This window comes from Melospiza melodia, chromosome 3 (assembly GCF_035770615.1).
Source record: "Melospiza melodia melodia isolate bMelMel2 chromosome 3, bMelMel2.pri, whole genome shotgun sequence".
Classification (NCBI taxonomy): domain Eukaryota; kingdom Metazoa; phylum Chordata; class Aves; order Passeriformes; family Passerellidae; genus Melospiza; species Melospiza melodia.
The window spans coordinates 32,281,467-32,300,691 of record NC_086196.1 but is presented as its reverse complement, the minus strand read 5'-3'; the positions used below and the strand labels follow the sequence as shown (position 1 = coordinate 32,300,691).

At 36.2% G+C, this 19,225-nt stretch overlaps 1 protein-coding gene across 19 annotated transcripts in view; it reads left to right on the top strand.

The window, feature by feature from the left end:
- Positions 1-19,225, top strand: part of EPB41L2 (erythrocyte membrane protein band 4.1 like 2) — a 107,243-nt gene that overhangs the window by 34,310 nt on the left and 53,708 nt on the right. For all 19 annotated transcript variants that reach the window (XR_010027098.1, XM_063151167.1, XM_063151168.1 and 16 more), the window contains exons 3-4: positions 11,458-11,921; positions 12,934-13,146. Coding sequence is in view for 18 of the 19 variants with exons in the window: in XM_063151167.1 (XP_063007237.1) it covers positions 11,472-11,921; positions 12,934-13,146 (663 nt within the window). In the remaining variant the exon portion in view is untranslated. The remainder of the gene's footprint in view (positions 1-11,457; positions 11,922-12,933; positions 13,147-19,225) is intronic.

The following is a 19,225-nucleotide window of genomic DNA, read 5'->3' as shown; positions in this document are numbered from 1 at the left end:
AGAGGCCTTGGGAACTGTTTTTGTTTTGGTTTTACTACTGTCCTAGTGAGCATGCCTCAAGTATCACTTTCTCCTCGTAGAGCTCAAGTTTGTCTAGCTCTAAAATTTTTTTGCTAAAATCAGAAATATTTCTTTAGATGGGTCAGTTTTATAAGTGCTACAAAGCACTTAGGTCATGTTCAGATTGATATTTTACACAGATGTTTGGTCTTGGAGCTCTTCAACAGAAAGTAAATGAGATATAATTCATGATCTGTTTTAAACCAGAACAAAGCTTACTCTGTAGGAACTGGGGAGCTAAAGATGTAGTTGAATTGTTGAGATAGTGTGCCTCTAATCTTGATGTTAAATGGAACAAGGATGTGTAGATAAGCCAGAAAAACAGAAGTGAACTGATCAGAATTCTGTCATTTGATGGATTTGGAGATACAGTAACACAGTTTTTCCAGGAAGTGCGACTTTTCACTTAGTTCATTAGGCAAAAGCAAGCATTTCCTGCTTAAAAATAAATACATTAAATAATTACAAGTGCAAAGGAAGGAGTATTCTTGTTTAAAGCTTCCAACAGAGGAGCAAGTCTTGAGACTTGTCACAAAATTGCTGTAAAAAAGTGAAGAAGCTCCTCTGGAAGAGCCTTAAAAGTGAGGTGTATATAGATGCTGGATCTCCTACAGCCTAGCACTTGAAGGACCCACACTTGGAGATCTTGTGGGCTGACCAGTAGCATCTGTGGTATAACATAGCCTGTACCGAATTCTGGTGTCTTCCCACCCTGCCCCCTCTCTGGCCTCACTGCAGCTTTTTGGTTATTAGACATATCCTGACCTTCTTTCCTGTTTTGTCTTCAGCGTCTGTTTCCTGTTTTTTCCTTCCCTCCCTCACCCCATTTTTTTTTTACTCCTGACTTCGTCCAGTGGGGTCTACTTTGTTTCATTGCTAGCTTGATTTTTCCAAGTTCTGTTTTATAAAAGAAAGAGAGCAAGAAAAAGTTGAAAGCTATAACTTCAGTCCTTCCCTTTCAGTCAGTTTTTGTATCCACTTTTTAGTGAATTTATTAAATGTTAATTTGCATGGGATTCATACTCTCTCCCAAAACTCAAGTCTGTATGTATCATGGATGTATTTCTCCCAGCCAGATAGATGCATTTTCTAAGTCCTAGAAGCTTTCACACAGTTTTGTTGAGGTTCTTATGTTTTGGCAGAATTCTGAAAGTAGCATGCCTCAGACTTCATCCAGACTAGAGCTCCAATTCTTCATCTCTGACATCTCACTTTGAGAAATAATCAGGTACTCCTGATTTGTGAAAGAACATGATGTCATTTTAAAGGGTCATGGGACTGTGACTCTTGTACTTTCTGTTGGCACATGCTGTCTATTCCTTCCACACACAGGAGTATGGTCTTGCAAAAAACTCTAGTAGTTAACCAGTATACCATGATCAAAACCAAATTTGAATTAAATTTTGTCTGTACACTTCACCAATTTCCGTTTTCTTATTGCTTCATATTTCAGAGTACTTCAGATTTTAAAAATCTGGATAGGACAAGGGAAATCAATGACTGTGAATTCAAACATGATTTTGGATTTAACATTAAATGCATAAGAATCATACCCATAGAGAACAGCTGGGTAAATATGCTTTCAAGCATTTTTTCAGTCAGCATGTAAAATGATGAGCCCAAAAGGAAACAAGAAACCCCTCAGCCAATACAGACTGGGAGTGTCACTCAAAGACTTTTCAGTGCAGAGTTCATAGTATCGTGCTGTGCGTATTTGTGATAATAAAATTGTAAGATGATAAATTACTGTCATCTTGGAGCTGTGTTTGCTTAGGACTCTTTCAAAGCTTTGAGACTTTTCAGCATGTACAGAATGAGAACTGGAAGTGCAGCCCAAGAAGGCAGAATAAAGCCTCTGCTTGGCCTGGAAGCTTACTGTGACAACACACCACCCCCATTTGTATGTAGTCACTAAAAGGCTTTTCTGCAATGGGTGAGGCTGCTTTGGTAAACTGCAGTTTGTGATGTATATTCTTATATTTATATGTGAATGTAATTAAATTTGTGGTTTGGCAGGACAGCATTCTTTTTTCCTTGTCTACAGGACAGTTCTAAATACTCCTCCCCACCTTGTTCTTGGGGTTCACAAATGAATTATTCTTTTAAAGCTTTCTTATCTATTGTCATTCCCTAACTCTCCAAAGAAAAGTTTGTTTAAATAGTTACTCCCTTGGGACTTTCATGCATATCCTGTTATCTGTTTTATATTACAATCTTTCATGCTGGGAATGTCCTTCCAAAAAGCACAAAACAGCTAAAGCACTTAGATGACGAATAAACATGTTAAGTGCTGAAGTCTAGGCACAAACCCAGCATCATTAGCATTGGGTTTTGCCTTTTTTTTTTCCATTAAACTTGTTTCTGACCTCTAGATTCAGACATGAACTAGGCTCCTTTCACTTTGTCTCACCCAGAGATGTTGTAGTGGTTGCAGTGTTGTTAGTTGTGAAGCCACTGCCATGAAGAGTAGGAAACTTTCAGAAAGTGGCTCATGTTTTCACTCTTCTAATCAAATACCAGCATTCAGAAGAGCCCATGGGAGTGATGAAGTTTTGGCTGCCAGTTTTATTTGCTCAGCTAAGAGGCATCTCTACTGCTTTTTGTTGCTTGGGATTGGCAGAGCTAACTCCCACAGGAGCAATAGATGCATACTTTTTAGAAGAGCAGTGTTATCTCTAGTTTCAGTACTTCTTATATATTCAGTACATAAGTATGTAGGAAATAGTTTGCAGTGTTGTGCTTTACATATATTATTTGTGCATTATAATTATTTTGAGTAGGTGGGAAACACTCAGCAAATTGGTTCTGCTTTTTCAAGGGACTACTTCTGTTCCTGCAGACCATGAAAGACTCAGTTGGCTTTTGCTAGCTGCAAACATAAAAACTAAAATACCAAAACATGACCTCTCAGGTGGTTAACCTCTGAGGTTTGGGGAATGTGGGAGAACAGTCAGGGAATATTGGATAGCTTTTATTCATTGAAGCAGGAAGTGAGAATTATCCTGGTTTTAACTATATTGTTTTTAATTTGTGGTAGCTGTTTTTGGTTTGGTTTGGGATTTTTTTTCGTAAATTCTGTTATACAATTAATAACCTGGTGCTTACTTGCATATGCATTAAGCTCTCCACAGGTTCTTCAACAGATGAGTCACATACTGGTAACAACCTACCCAGCAAAGACACAGCTGCAACTTTCCAAAAATACTTAACCACATACCTTGAGACATTGCACTTACTTGGAATTTGGACTAAGCCAGGGATGTTGTTTAATCAAGTATTTGAAACTGAATTTATTATTGGTGGAAAGTGTGGCAGTATCAATTTCTGTATTATTACTTGAATCCTGATTCAGGAAAACAGACACTAAAAAAAGAATTGTGGCAGGAGATGATTCTCCTGACATCTGCATAAAAGGCTTTACAATTTTATTGTCACTTTTTCCAACACAGTTTCCCTCAGTAAGGACAAACATCTACCAGTATTGTTCAAGTGGCTTGCCTAAGAGAACTGTGCCCTCTGTGGTGCTTATATTTGGCAATAGCAAAAATGAAATGCCCTTTAAAGTGGAAATATAGAACTGATGTGGCTGCCAAAGAAATCACTTTTGTGGTTATGTTTAGACCCTAAAGCTTTGTAAACATTTGTCGATTGAACTCTGGTCTTGCACATGCCAGAGCAAACTGTCTTAATGCATTTGTCAGTTGTGTTTTGGCTATGGTTCCTGAGTTGGATGAGCTGAAATAAAAAGCTAGCAGGCATTTTGAATGTGATCTCAGTAGCATCCACATCTGTATGACATTCAGCCTCAGTGTGCTTGTGAAAAAAATTTAATGGTTACATCTGCTTATGAAAATGACTTTTAAATGCATGTCTGCTGGTCTCTGTCTCTACTGGAAAGCACAGACTAGTTGCTTCTCTTTTTTCCCTGACATCGAGTCCTGGTATTGCAGAGATTTCTCTTTTTGCATGCTGTTGTGCACTTCCTGAACATGTGAGAGGGTAATAATTCTCTATATGACTTCCACTGAAGAGGAAATGGATACTTGTCAAAACAATGATGTGAATCTGAAATTCCACCATTCAGGAACTTTATTACAGTGGGGCCTTCCAGTTTGCAGTACAAAAAATTCTCAGGTACTAGTACATTATTTTTCACCAAGTTGGCAAGTGTTTTGATTAACTATGTAATTGTAAGTGCCTTGTAAGCATAATGCATGCAAGGGTGAACATAATGTTGTCAGTATAAAAAGAAGCTGGTTTTAATCTTGCCAATGGATTATAAATAGAAAGAATGATAGTTGGAAATGGAATTTTTTATTGTGGCATCTAAAAATCAATCACGTCCAAATCAGAATAATGCAAATAATTTACATTCATTGTCCACCCCCACAGCTTCTTCATTAAGAATACGAAAAATATTAATGTTTGCCTGTGCTTCAGTGAAATTGTGTGACTGTCATAGAGCCAGCCATTTGCCAAGGTGGGATAGAATGGAAGGATAGGAATGGAGATTGGAGGGAGAGCATTGCTTGGAACAAACAAATACTCACTGCTGGTTTTAATCTCTAAAATTGTGATTATCATGAGGGTTTAATGTGAACAGCCAAAACCCACTGTGAACTTGCAGAGTTGATTTTAAAAACAAGGCAGAGATTTTTCTCAAAATCTGTGTTGATCTTAGTTGTTGGACAGATAACAGGAAAACAGAGCTGTCTCTTGACCCATGCTCATTTTCTGTCTGCTGGAATGAATTTGGAACTAAATCCCGTTTTTCCACTTGAGCTTGTCCTTCTCTAGCAGCGTCAGGGCCTGGGTGGGGTCACTTGTTCAATACAGCTTTTCAAAATGACTGTTGGATTCTCATCAGATTGCAGCACTTTTTTCAGTGCTGGGGAAGAGACGAATTTCTTGGTTTAAATTAATTTGCTGTTTGAGACTTATTCTTTGCCTTAATATAGCAGTGTGTTTGTGGATTGAAAATACAGAAGGAACAGATTTCTGTTATCTCTGGGTATGGCAGAGATGGCACAAAGAGAACTGCAGGATGTGTATTTGCTTAAATGTGATCTCAATTTCCAGTGTGGGCATTGCAACTTGGCTACATGTAGTGTTTATGTTCTGATTTTCTTGAAGGCCTTGGGGTTGAGTTTTACATGTTCCATTGGTGCTGTTACAAACATGATGCAGTTTTCACTGAATTTCATTTGGTTTGGAAAACAGCACTTTGCAACATTATTTTCTTAGTTTTATTACACATTTTTAGACTGCTGCACAGTGTCAGGAGATAAATTTTAACAAAAATAGCTTTTAAAGAATTCTTATGAGTTTTCATGTCTTGTTTCTCCTTTCTGGAGTTTTCCTTCAACTGACTTAACCATTAAAACTGAACCTTAAAATTGAATATGGATTTCAGTAACCAAGTTATTCACCAGGCAAAATGGAAATGGCCTGTGGCAGGTGTTCTATGGAAAGTTGAGGCACTTGGGTGATAAGTATGTGTTGTGCTGCTTTAACAGGAAAAAGGATTTTGAGAAATAGTAATGTTCCAGGATGCAATTTGAGTATACAGAGAGTAGAGGTGACTTCCCCAGTGTTGCTTTACAGAAATTTGTCAGCATCATAGTTTTATTGCGAAAATATTCTATCTAAACTGCAGATACTCGCTTCGCAATTTTAGACAGAAGTAGTTTTTTCTGTCACATTCAATTTGCTGTCTATATCCTTAATGTTTTCTTTGCCTTTGCAGCAATCTTCAGAATTACGCTAGTATTTGTCTTACAGTGTTGTTTCAGAGCTACCTTATAATTCTCACCTTCCTATGTAGGAACTTGCCAGTGTTTTATGATGTGTTTTCTGTGTTCTGTGCATTGCAAGGAACAGTTACACAGCTACAATAATTTTATCATAGTATAAAAATGAGTTCTAGGAACTTCAATATTTAAATAAGGACAAGAATGTTTAGGGGGAAATATTACATGTTTGCAAGTCATCAAGTGTATGATGGCATGGATACAAACATGAAAGCTCATAAAAAACCTATTATTTTCAGTAGTGATGTCATTATCTAGATAGAGGGATGCTTATATGTATAGTTTCTATTAGCTTAGGGGCTGCTAGCCACTATGACATGCCTGTAATTCCCTGGAAAACTAGATTTGCTAGGCATAGGGTTGTTTGGAAGAACATCACTGTGTGCCATTTCTACTCTTGGAGATAAGCATAGACATTATGTGAATATGTGAAAGTATTTAGACTCACACGTGTTCATGTACACATGTAACTAATTTATATTGTCATGGAGTCATGATTCACTGTCTGGCTCTGAAGTTATATCTATTAAAATATGTTATGCTAATACTTCTGTGAAAACATTCCATCACTTTGTCTTAATCTGGGAATTACATCTGAAATTGGAGTATTGTTGACATTTTAAGTTTGGCCTTTGAAATGTGCTGCTGACTTTGAGAGCTATTATGGCACCATCTGCTGACCAATACACAGAGTGGCAATGTCAGTTTGCTCACCTGGTTACCTCCTGGAGAATGAGCTCCCAGTTTAGGAGGAAGCTGAAGCAGAATCAAGAGGAGAACGGGCAATTTTTTATGGGTTTATGTTTGGGAAAAACTTTTACTAGGAGATATTATTACAAAGGCCAAGTCAGAATCAATACAGATTTCATTGTCTACTCACCTGAATTATTGCTTAAGCTTCCTCCATGAACTGTGAAGCTTTAAAAGAAGGAATTTGGGATTTTTTTTTGGCTATATATGGCACAGGATTGTTCTTGGTAGTTGGTTTTTCAATGTGTTACCTTCTGAGCCAGCATTGAAGAGCCATGACAACAACAGGAGATCTGTCCAGGGCCCAGCTCTGGTGGTCTTGTCACAGCCTGGGAAGCCAATGGACTGTGACAGGCTTCTGCCCTGTGGCTACTGCAGGGACTCGCAAAAAAGCCGAGTCTGCAGTCTGTCTCTTCAGCCTCTGCAGTTAACCTTGATTTTTGTGCACTGTGATCATCAGGGAAGGAGCAGACTGGAGCAGTGCTTGATGTTCAGTGTGTGTAAATGCCTGGGTTTGGGTAAAATTGCTAGATACCGTCATTGATTAATCATTTAAAAATAGGTGATTGGATTTTAGGTGCATAAAGATAATGGATTATATATATATATATATATATATATTATATAGTCTTTGACTTTTGTATGATCTATTTTGTTTGAGGAATGTGCTTAAAAATGAATGTAATCCAAATTATTAGATTCAGCTTTCAAAGTGTGTTTGTAGGTATAAACACTTCTGTGTATTTATACATACAGAGAAGGATGCAAGTTCCTGTGGGAGCACTGAGTTGATGTTGGGTTGATATTTGACAATATTTAATTGGGAACTCTGTGAATGTTGCAAATTGATCTAAGCCAATTTTAGAGATGTTTTTGCTTTCTTAAGGGTCTCAAAATTGAAAACTTCATTATTTAGTAGAATTTATTCCTTGGTGTTCAGAACACTCCATGTCTTTTCAATTGTAGTTATTCATTTAAATAACGACTAAAAGAAGAAATTTTATTTACTTTTTACTTTGTCTGCTTTTAGAATGTGTGCAGGTTATATTGGCACCTTCAGCAAAATGCTACACCGAATCATGATATACCATGAGTTATGTTGTTTATATTCCAGTGATAAAATACGAGTCTTAAAATTAGCAGAAATCTAAAATAAAATTTAGTTACCACTTTCAGTGAAATTTAAAATATAAATTATTGTACTCTACAGAAAAGAACTGATTTTTGTTTTTGAAAAAATATGGTTGTAGTACCAAGTTCCTCAGATATTGCATACTGTTTAAACCAGATTCTTCTACACTCTCAAATACGAATAACAGTTCCAGCTAGAATTTGACTTCTTTATAGCTTTTATATCAACAAATCTTACATGTTCAAAGCAGCAAGCATGAATGATGTTTCCTAACCAACTGTGAAATGCAGATCAGGCTTCTGCTGAGCTTCAGATCAATAATATGACAAGAAATAAACAACTTTATTTGGGAGCATTTTTGCTTTGTTTTAGGCAGTTGAAATACACATGACCTTGTTTCAGGTTTTTATGTATATTTGTTCAGATAATAGAAATTTTCTTTGATATATTTTTGGAATTTTTTGTGTGTAGCCCATATGAGATAAATATTTGAAATATTTATGAAGGTAGTGATTTAAAAAATAAATTATTAATACTATGGTGATCCAGAAAATTACCTGACTTGCACAGACACACATTGGCTTTTAGTGCACTGAGCTGTAATTTATTTCTGTAGAAGTAGGTTGATGTTTTTTTCCTTTTGTTTCTATGACATGATGGTTTCTCTGTGAATCCTAGTAGACTGATGGAGATAAAACTATCAAAGCAATTTTTATTTCTTGAGTTTGCTATGAATTTCAGTGACAAACTGAAAAAGGAAGAAACAGGTTTAGGCTGCTTTTGCTACTTTTATGTAGTCAGAAAATAAGTAAAATGAGATCCAGAAATGTATGGAACAAGGATCTGGATTTGTTCATCTATGCTGATAAATAGGAAATACTGTAACAGAAGCAGTGAATTAAAGCATCATCAAAGAAAACTTCATTTTATTGCAGTTGTTTTTAATATTGTCTGTGATCTTTGAGCTACACTACTTTTTTCTTTCCCTCTCTTCTTTCCCTTTTATTTTTCTTAAACTTCATGTTATATTTGACATGTCTTGTATTTCTAGTTTATCTATGGTGCCAGGAATCCTTTTGGTCAGAAAACTGCATTTCAGGAATTTATGCTAGAAGCTGGAAGAATAGTATCAACCAGGTGACCAATCTATACACCTGAGAGGAAAGAGTGTAAGGAAAAAATGTAGCATCCTTTTCTGCTTTCAGCTGTGAACTTGGGCCAGCACTAAGTTTCTTCTCAGTGCAATAAAAAGAGAGAGGAAGGGATGAATGGAGAGGAGTGAGAATATCTGTTGTCTTCAGTTGCTTCCTGATCAGCACCCTTGCTTGGGGAAGTTGGTAGAGTTAGAAATGGGGCAGATAATTTGCTTCCTGTAAAAGTGGGATCAGTTTTAACAAACTCACTTCCTCTTCAGAAAGTGCAAAGTGTTTTGCAGTACTTTTTGCCATCCCACCCCAACCTTCATCCTTTCAGTTTAGGTAGTCATTCAGTTGGCATGAGCCAAGTTTTCAGGAGGATTACAAAAGATACAGCTGTTATCACTTGTGGTATAATGTTTATTGGTTTAATGTCAATTGCAAAATCTACCAAGATTGTTCTTTTCCCTGTTCAGACATTGGTAATCCTTTATTTGAGCATTGCCCTAAGGCTCCTTCTCTTTAGTCTACTCTTGCTGCAAGATTGTTATTCTCCTTTCTCAATTCCAAATGAAACACAGGATTAATGTTGCCTTGCAATACAAAAAAGGTGAGATAAGGAGAACCCTATCCTGCTGCAGTTGTTATAGAGCTTACAAAAGCTTAATAGGGGCAAAAATATTTAGTGTGCTCACATTACGTAGTAAGAATAAACAAGAGTTTAATTGAAGACAGGAAAGCAAGGAAACATGCAGTTGAAGTTGAGAATTTCAAATTTGCAATCTGATTTGATCTATTTCTTCCCTACATCACTTCGGAGACAAATGCTGTCTGCTGCTTGTTTCCATTTCCTTTCTGGTGCACTGTTGGCTGTTACACCAGAGAGCTGTGCGAGATCCTGTGAGGTCTTCCCTATGGGCAGCAGGGAATCAGGAAAAAGCCACTTTCAGAAAACCTGGTTTCTTGATTGCTTGACTGTAGTGAAGGGTAACATCAGAGGCTTTACAAACTGCAGTAATACAGAACTCCAGTGTTTTGTCCCTCCCTATTCCTGTTTTTTCTGTGAACTACAAAACTGGAGGATCTGACAGAGCATTGAGATAGGGAATGTGAGACCCAATTTTGTGTTTCTCAAGGGATAGCTAATTCTTGTACTAACATGCAACCCTGGAAAAAAGAAATGTATCAAGCTAATGTGGTAGAGAAGGTAGGTGTTTTGGGAAGACTGTAACTTACACTCTTGGTCAGTGCCCTTGTGTAGTTAACTCTTCCACCTCTTCACAGTTAATTGAGAGACTACTGGGGGTATAAAGAAGTATACAGGCTCAGCGGAGAGGTGTGCTTCCTTTTGTCAGGTTCTTCTGTCTATTCCTCCTCTCTTCCTCTCCCCTCCCTGCCCCGAAAAGCACTAAACTTACAAGCTTATAGGAAATTGAGCACACGAAAGAGATCCCTCCTGCTGTGGGCATCAAAGAAAGGCATTAAGTGAACAGGGACAGACCTCTTCAGACCGGGGCTGTAACCAGTTTCCCTTGCTTCTGCAGTATAAAGCTACGTTCTCTGTATAACTTTGATTATGAAAACCTGGACCCTTGAAGATGCAAAACCTTTCTTATTTTCCATCGAGCAAGTTTATACCACCCGCTGCTATTCTATGTCTAAATTTAATCAGTTAAGATGTGTGACTTGATATTCTCAGTTTCTTTTATCGTTAGAACAATATCATAGGGATGTGTTTCTAGGGTGACTGATTTTGCTTAGCTCTAAGGAATTTTCTGGAGATGTCTCCTTTTTGGCTGTATAATCAAATTGTGATATTAATTTTGAGAGTGGCATATAATGATTTTTTATTAGTTTGTTGATATATTTATTAGTTTGTTCATATATTTCAAACAAAAAAGAGCAGGAAATATAGTGGCTTCCCTGTAACTTCTTTGAAGATTTTTATATCAAGTATTATAAAATTGTTTTAGCTACTTTTTGAGAAAAAGTAGGTTCTTTCAGAGATGTATGAAAAAAAAAAATCACCACCATCTCTGTTACTTATGAAGCCTCCCTTATGAATTCATTAAGCAGTGTGGATTGTTATTTTCTGATCAGCAGAAGTTTAAATTTTTCTCAGGGAAAGTTGAGTTTGGTTTTCTAGATATTGTTCATTTTTCATTTTGATGATAAAGTTTTACATTATTATGTTAATAAGATACCTACCATTTGGAAAGAACAGGAGCATTTCTGTATGAGACACAAAGGTGATAGCAAAATGTAATTTGATTAGTAGCAGCTTGAGAACTAGCATACTAATATATGGCTTTAAATAGCAAATTCTTTAATCTCAACAGTCAAATGGAGACCTGCCTTTCAGAGGCAGGTTACCTCTGAGATAAATGGTACTTACATAATGTGTAATGCTCTGTCACAAACTTTAATAGTAGTAAAGACATAGAAGTATGTCTTTAACCCTACTAAATTTAATAATCTACAAGAGTTTATGAACTACTACAAATAACTGCAAATAATTAGAAGTAGTGATGCTGCATATCAAAACTATTTTTATTGTTGCTTCTTTTAGTGTCAGTTGTGATAATGACAACTGAAGTTGGTTCAGAGACCGAAGTAAAGAAGGATTCTGAGCAGCTGGGACCAGACAAAGCCAAGGACAAGCCTGAAGAAACATCAGAGACTCCAGGAGATCAGAAGTCCAGGGAAACATCCTCCGGAGAAGCTCAAGATTCTTCTGTCCCAGCACCAACCAGCCAAAGTAGTCCAAGTAGCCAGAAGAAGGAAAAATCTTCACCTGAAAGCAAGGGTATTTCTCGTTTCCTTCCCCCTTGGCTTAAGAAACAAAAGTCCTACACCTTGGCAGAGCCCAGAGATGAGCCCAAGAAGAAGGCCACAGGGGAAGAGCAAGTAGTGGAAGAAAGTGAAAGCCAGGCACTAGAGGGGGTGGCTCAGCCGAGAAGGAGCTTGGAAGAAGCAACTGAAAACCGGCAGAATGACAAAGAAAAACACTCCATTAGCAGTGCTGAAATACAGGTACGTGTGGGAAGGCTCACAGGTACTTTGGAGTAGTTTTAATGGAACCTGATTAATGAATTATGTAATTCTTGTAAAGCTTTGTTAGGATCATATTGGGGAAAAAATGACAGCTATTCCAGTTGCTAGGTTCCAGTCCTGCTTTCTGTGAAGTTGCATTTCAGCTCTTAACATTGATATTCTAGGGTGGCAAAGGCACAGAGACAGTGTTTTGTATGAGGAGGGGCTGGGACAGTTTACAGTGGTCAGCCTGAGGAAGAGGAGGAGGAAGGGGAATCTCATCAGTATGTATTAATACCTGAATGGAAGGAATGCTGAGTAGCCAGACCTTTCTCAGTGGTATGCAGTGGTATGACCAAAGGCAAGGGACCCAAATTAAACCCATGAAATTACATCTCAAATCACAAGAAATCTTTTTTACTCGGATGGTGACAGGACCTTTCCTTGGCAAGGGACGTGGCCAGGTGGTGGTGGTGCAGATGATAGGCCTCACAGGGTGGTAAAGGGGTGAGTCAGACATTGAAACAGATCAGCCAGAGATATTGTGGAGTCTTCCCCTATGAAAATATCCAAACCCAACTGGATACGGTCCTGGGACAATTGCCCTCTGTGACCTTAGGGGCATTGGACTAGATCTCAAGAGATCCCTTCAAACCTCAACCATTGTGTGATTCTGTATCACTTGGCAATCATAAGCACTGGGGTTTAGTTTAGTATAACTCCTGGAGCTTCTTAATAAGATTGTTTCTCTTTGGAAGAAAGCCAATAACTCATATTAAAAAAATGCAAATCTTATTTCAAGGAAAGGGGAAAAAAGGCACCTCCTCTTGTTTGACAGCAAGAATATCTGGTCCCTAAAAGAAAACCTTAGTGCTTATGCTGATTGTTGTGTTTCCAGTATGTGCATACCTTTAATGAATGGTTACTGACTTAGTTATTAGTAGCTTATAAAAGGAATGGGCAAGTGTAAAATATTCTCCTTCCTGAGTTTGTTTAACTGTATTTTATATAGCCGTCCAAGGAAGATGGTAAAGAAACAGAAGTAGAGGAAGTTGCAGAGAAAAAAGAAGAAACACAAGAAGAAAAAGAAAAAAGGGAGACAAAAGAAGTGCAGACAGCTGAAATTAAAATAGATAACATTCCTAAGAAGTCTCCAAAGAAGATCAAAACTGTGCAGTGTAAAGTGATGCTTCTGGATGGCACAGAGTACAGCTGTGACCTAGAGGTAAGGCATCAAATCATTATATAAAAAGCATTCTCTGTAGGGAAAAGAAAACTTGCTTTCATTCTACCTAGTGTTTAACGCTATCGCTAAGACTAATTTAACATTTCAGTTTAAGATACTATCTTTAAAACCATATCAGTTCATTCTTAAAAATGCCCTCTGCAGTACACCTGCTGATTATTTGACAGCTCAAACTTGATTATTTTTCTAAAACATTAAAGTTTTCCTGAAAGTAGTGGGACATGTGCTGATAAAGTTTTCTTGAGTTCATTAATTTTTTTTCAAGTTATCTCAGCTGGAGATAGTTTCTTTTAACCTTTAAAGTTTAAAAAGTTTAATTTTTTCTTCAGAAAGAAAACTTCCATTACAGCTATAAAACACATATTCAACATTCTGTTCTAGTTCCTCATTTTCACGAAAATTGACTGCAGGGTAGTAACCCTGGAGTAGTTTGTTGGTTTGGGATTTTTTTTCCACATAAATCAGGATATTTAAATCTGAATGGCATCTCTGTTTTAATTAAAGGCTATGTGAGTTTGATCGTCCTGGGCTTTTTCCCCAACCTAAAATGAGACTTAAGTGAAGTGGTGGCTTACCACAGATCTAAGAATATACCATTTTGTATTTATAACTCAGTATTTTAAGTCTGTCATGATCCAGTTAAGTCATTTACCAAGAACTAAGTTTTCTCATTATTTGCGGTAAGAGTTTCCTGTAAGAACAATAGTAAAAGTGATTTAAGAGGGGAAAAAGTTGTGAAGAAACAATTTGTTTTATATGTTAATTTGAATTATTTATAGGACATGAGCAGTGCTGACTGCAATTTTATGGATGAATTAGTGTTCTTAAATACATGTAGAGTTTTTTACGCTCTACTACCATATCAAAATACTTAAAGTCTCAGAAAGCCATATCAACTGATAACTGAAATTTCAGTTTGTGCTTTCTGCAAAAGATCCTCATATATTTCTGATACTCTGTTTTAGTCTTCCTTCAATATTTAGTGTTTGGATAAATGTTGGTTTATTTCTGCTTTTTCAAAGTTACTGAAATGATTTAAGAATTAAAAAACAAAGAAACAAAATTTTTGCAGTCAAAGTCCAGTTTACTTTGGTTGACTTCCTAGTACATCAGGTTTAATTTGGGGCAATTGTCATGATTTTCACATTCCTGATGCCTCTTCTAGTATACTGTGAACTGTAAACCAGCTTCTTTATATTTAAAATATATATTCTTGCTAATGGCAAAGTAAAACTGAAAAATATCTTGTTTTCATTGCTGTTATATAACAGCTTTTGGTAGAATCCTGTCTTTTTCTAATACTCATTCTAAACCTTCATGATAATCAGTTATAAAATCTGAGCTAATACACTATTGGGGATTTTTGTGTTTGGCTTGCAATCCTATTCCTTTTTCCTTTTAGAACTGCATCAATTTGTATTCACATAAACTAAAAGGAGTGTGAAAGAAAACAAAATATGAAGACAAAACCTCATTAATTTAGTCTCTGACAAATTTTGCCAGTTGTTCATTCCTACTGTATGTGTCTTTGTATAAAGCAGTAGCTGGGTGCAAGCATAAAAGGAACCAAAGCCATGATGCAGTAGCTTCAGTTTCAGCACACAGATCAAGGCTGATCAAGATTCTCACCAGTAACTAAATACTGAGCATTTTGTGCCCAATTAATAGATATAATATTATACAAATAATTAGTAACAGTCATGAATCATGATATGAGGACTTAATACTTGAGTTCAGCTATTGTATACCTTAGATTCACTAAAACTGAAATAGAAAATCTTGAATTAATAGTAATGCTTTGTTTCTTAAAAAATAAATGTTGATGCATTATTCTTAGAACACAAGCTGTTTCGGTCAGAAAAACTTTACTCTTCCAGCTTGAGTATGTTCTAATCAGTAAATGGTTAATGGCAAAAGTTTGGAGATGTGATTTGGAAGCTTACAGAAAAAGGGAGGGTTATGGTTACGTGTGAGAACATTTGAGCTGGAGAGACAAGTCCCCTGGGACCTTAGAGAATACACCCACCAGTACTCAGTGAGCTGGCTGATGTTCCTTCAAGGCCAAACTTGGCCATACTGGAAATGTCCCAGCAGTCCGGGGAACTTCCTGAGATTTTTTTTTCTTTGGGGTAGGGGTAGCAAATGTCATTCCTATTTTCAGGAAACTTTTTTTTAATGCCATCTTAGGTTCTTAAAATTCATAGTTTTGTGTATGGCCCCTTTAGCAATATAGTTAGATCTCAGTTATTTATGCTAGGAAAAAGCAGTTGCATAAAATCTCACCTGTTTGTCATGGTTGTCCAAGTACCTGCTTTTCTCTAGGTTTTTGGTGTTATTTTTTTTTCTTTTAAGTAAGATAAATCCCTAAGTAATTGAGAACTCTTAGGCTTGTTCTGCACTTGTACAATTACAAGCCTGCACTTTAAGACTTCATACTGTCTGGAAGGGCAGATGAGTTCAGGTATAATATCCCTAGCATTTCCTATTAACAGCTTCTAAAATAGCAGCTCTTTTGTTACTGCTCATTGAATTCCATTATATATGCCAATCTGACACCTCTCTCTTCATTTCTTTCTATTTTCCCTTCTTTTAAAAAGCACTCTCTGTGTAGATTGAGATGCTAGATGAAGAGTTCTGACACGTTTTTATATTTCCATTCTGTTTTCTGTCCATCCTGTTCATAATTTTCGTGAGAGAACAGAATATCCACTGACAATAGTCTGTGTGCTTAGGAAGAAATGCCATTTCAGTAGACCAGAAACTGCTCTCTAAACTCCTGTCCACGTGATAGTTAGATTTCTATCCTGCTTATATTCCCTTTTGCTTTGTGAGCTTAATTTAGTTTTAGACATGTTTGTGGTTATGTTTCTTCAGCTCCAGTGATTTAAAACATTTCAATATACTTAAATTTTTATAACATGATTTTGAATTTTGAATAGGGAAAGAAGGAAACATTGTTTTATATAATGTTTTGTACAAAACCCAATTTTTACAGATATCCAACCACTCCCTCCCCCACTTTCCATTCCCCTCCAACACTGAAGCTCATTTTATTTCTTATTTTGCAAAGTAACTTTTGGTACATCATAAATTAGAATGATTTCTTGAAGATAACTGGAATAGATTTTTTTTCAAGCTTAAAAAATTGATATTTCGATTCAGGAAAATATTGGTGATCTTTTACAAAATATGTGTAACAGTTGTAATAGAAAGGAGGCTACAGTTTTTGCTTAAGGTTGGTGTTTAATGACAGTTCATCTGGAATTAGTTTTTTTAAAATTGTATCATCTCTGAGATTTAGACTAGGCAGCAAAAGCTTTATAGAGGTTGTTCTGAACCAGGCTCTCCATGCTTCACTAGACATTTCTAGAAATTTAATATTTACCAAGTGACAAGTGGATATCCTAACTTGCTGTAAGTTGAGTTCAGCTATATTCTTAAACATTTAAGATCTGTAGTATGAAGCTGAGATAGGCAGAGGGATTAATTTAAGTGAATTGGTGAAGTCCTGTGATTATAATGTGGCTGAAACAGATATTTGTCTGTTGACATACTTGTTTTCTGTCCTGGCCACCACAGATTGGTTTGTGTAATAATAATCTTTATAGTCTCAAGGATCTTTTTGTCTTAGTATGGCAAGATCCCCTGTAAGCAAGAGGTTAATGCTGCATTATTGTCAGCTGAAAAGGACACAGGTGGAAGTAGGTTTTGGATAAAGAAATCTTATATCATGTCACTTTTTTTTTTTTTGTACTCTGGAATTTTCAGATGGGAGTTTTTGGAGCAAATATATGTAAGAAATGGAATATATATGTACTATTTAAGAAAAAAATCCAGTTAAAAACTTAATTATCGCACTAAAATTTTGCATGTATGTGCATTTTTTTCTAACTGGAACTAGATTAGTTTATTTTGGATGGATTTGGTACATCTGCAAAATCAGAGTGTTAATAAAAAAGGAATTTATTACAATTTAAAGTCTGGTTAATATGAAATTAATGTAACTTCTGCCTAATGTGGCATTTTCTTGGAATCCGTATTGAGTTAAAGCACCTTTTGGAAAAAAGAAGTATATGTGACATACAAGTTGCATTGAAAAATATATCAGAGTGAACAAAAACTGGTTTCTGTGACAAAATATTCTGAAATTGAATTCCTGTGGTGAGTGGTACAGAATAGAAATGGGTGGGAGGAGGTGCTCACCTGGAAAGAATATAGCTTCAAGATGTTGAGATAGTATACTTATATACGAAATTTTGGGGAATAAAGAAAAGTTCACTCCTGGTGAATTAGGATGTTTTAAATCGGATATTAAAACATCTTTGCAAAGGACTGTAATTTGATGCTGTTCTTCCACAGTTCAGAATTTGTCCTTAAATATTGCTGTAGGAGTACAGGTACATTTGAACCTTTCTTGTTTCTTTGCCACTTGAGTTTTATGTATTGGTAATTACTTTAAGTTCTTTTTTGCAGCCACCTAGTGTTATTTGACAGTGGAGTTATTTCTTCTGGCTTGTTTTTGCATGTCTTTCACATTGCCCCAGGCATGCCTGACATGGCTGATCTTTAGATTTCAGTATAAAGCAAATCTCAGATATTTGTCTTTTTGATGTTACTTTGTAAATTAATTTATCACTTCTGAGAGTCATCTACTCTTTTTCTGAGAACTCTTTGTTTTGCCTAAGTAGATCTTTGAGTGATGTGAACTTGACAGTTTGAACTTAAAGTCAGTAATCCTTTATCTATGGAACTGTTTGAACAGGTATTTCAGTTTCTTTTGTGATTATTTCTTTTTGCTTCTCACCTGTCTTTGTACTTTCATTACTTTTGAAGATGCAAATTTGAAGGACCTGGTTTGTAATCTTTCTGGAGTATAGCTTCTCCAAATATCCTTGTCTGAATGCCAGTGTAGATACAACACCCAAGGTACTCCACTGTTGCCTGGAGAAGTCCATGACGTGAGAGCTAAACCTTGTGCTAGGTGAAACCTGTTCTTCAGTTCTTTGTAATTTGAAATTCTCACTGTAGTGTTTTGTGGTTTTTGATCTTTCCCAGAAATGACCTGCATTCGGTTCACCAGTGCAGAGATGCTGATTGTAATCTTGCGTGGTTGATAAAATGTGGTCTGCATCTTGGCTGCTTGCTCTGGGGAATTACAATTTGAGTGGGAATTGTGTTGCAAACATTTATATAAGCCACTCTTCAAACTTGCTTTATATTGTTATTTTGGAACCTGTAAAGTTTTATAAGGCAGCAAAAATATCCTCTATTACAATGTTATATTAAAATTCCTTTACCTTTAGTATTTTAGTTCCTGAAGTCCATAGGTTCCATATTAATAAAATAGATTGATTTTCTGTGTTCTGTTGCTTTAAAGGAATCTTCTGAAATAAATCACAAAATAATATTGCATGCAAGTACTTTAATAAAAAACAGGAGTTACATGTACACAATACATTCATTCATAGAGCATAAACAATTAATTTTATTATTTTGAGCTTAAAACTATTGTAACTCTAAAAGATAACACCTACTTGGCCTCAGAATCTTCAGAGTAACATGTGAATACCTGGAGAGATGGAAAGAGGAAGAAGCTATTGTTGAATAGTTCTGGGGGAGCATGACTTAAAACAAGTTTCACAGGCTGTGAATTGTTAAAAAAAATTCAGTTACCTTTCATTACTTTAAAGAGAATTAAAGGAATAACAGCCTGTTAGTTTATCACAGGCAGTTCTCAAGGTACTGAGGATGAAAGCTAATGAGTGGTATTTGCCAAAGACTGTGACTGAACATTTGTGCTTGCTTGAAATGACAGAACCATATTAAAGGATAAAATAACCTTGGTTCATGATTCAGTAGTGTCATATTTGAGATGTGATGGCCAGTTGAGTTTTAATAGCTTGAATGTGCAGACTGTTGGAAGATTTAAGACTTAATTTTTAGGATCAAGTTTAATTTTTTTAGCACAGTGCAAATGATGTAATTTTGACCTACTCCTTTCCTGATAATTGATCTCTGTGGGAGGTATAAATTACTGATGTGTTACTGTGAACTACAT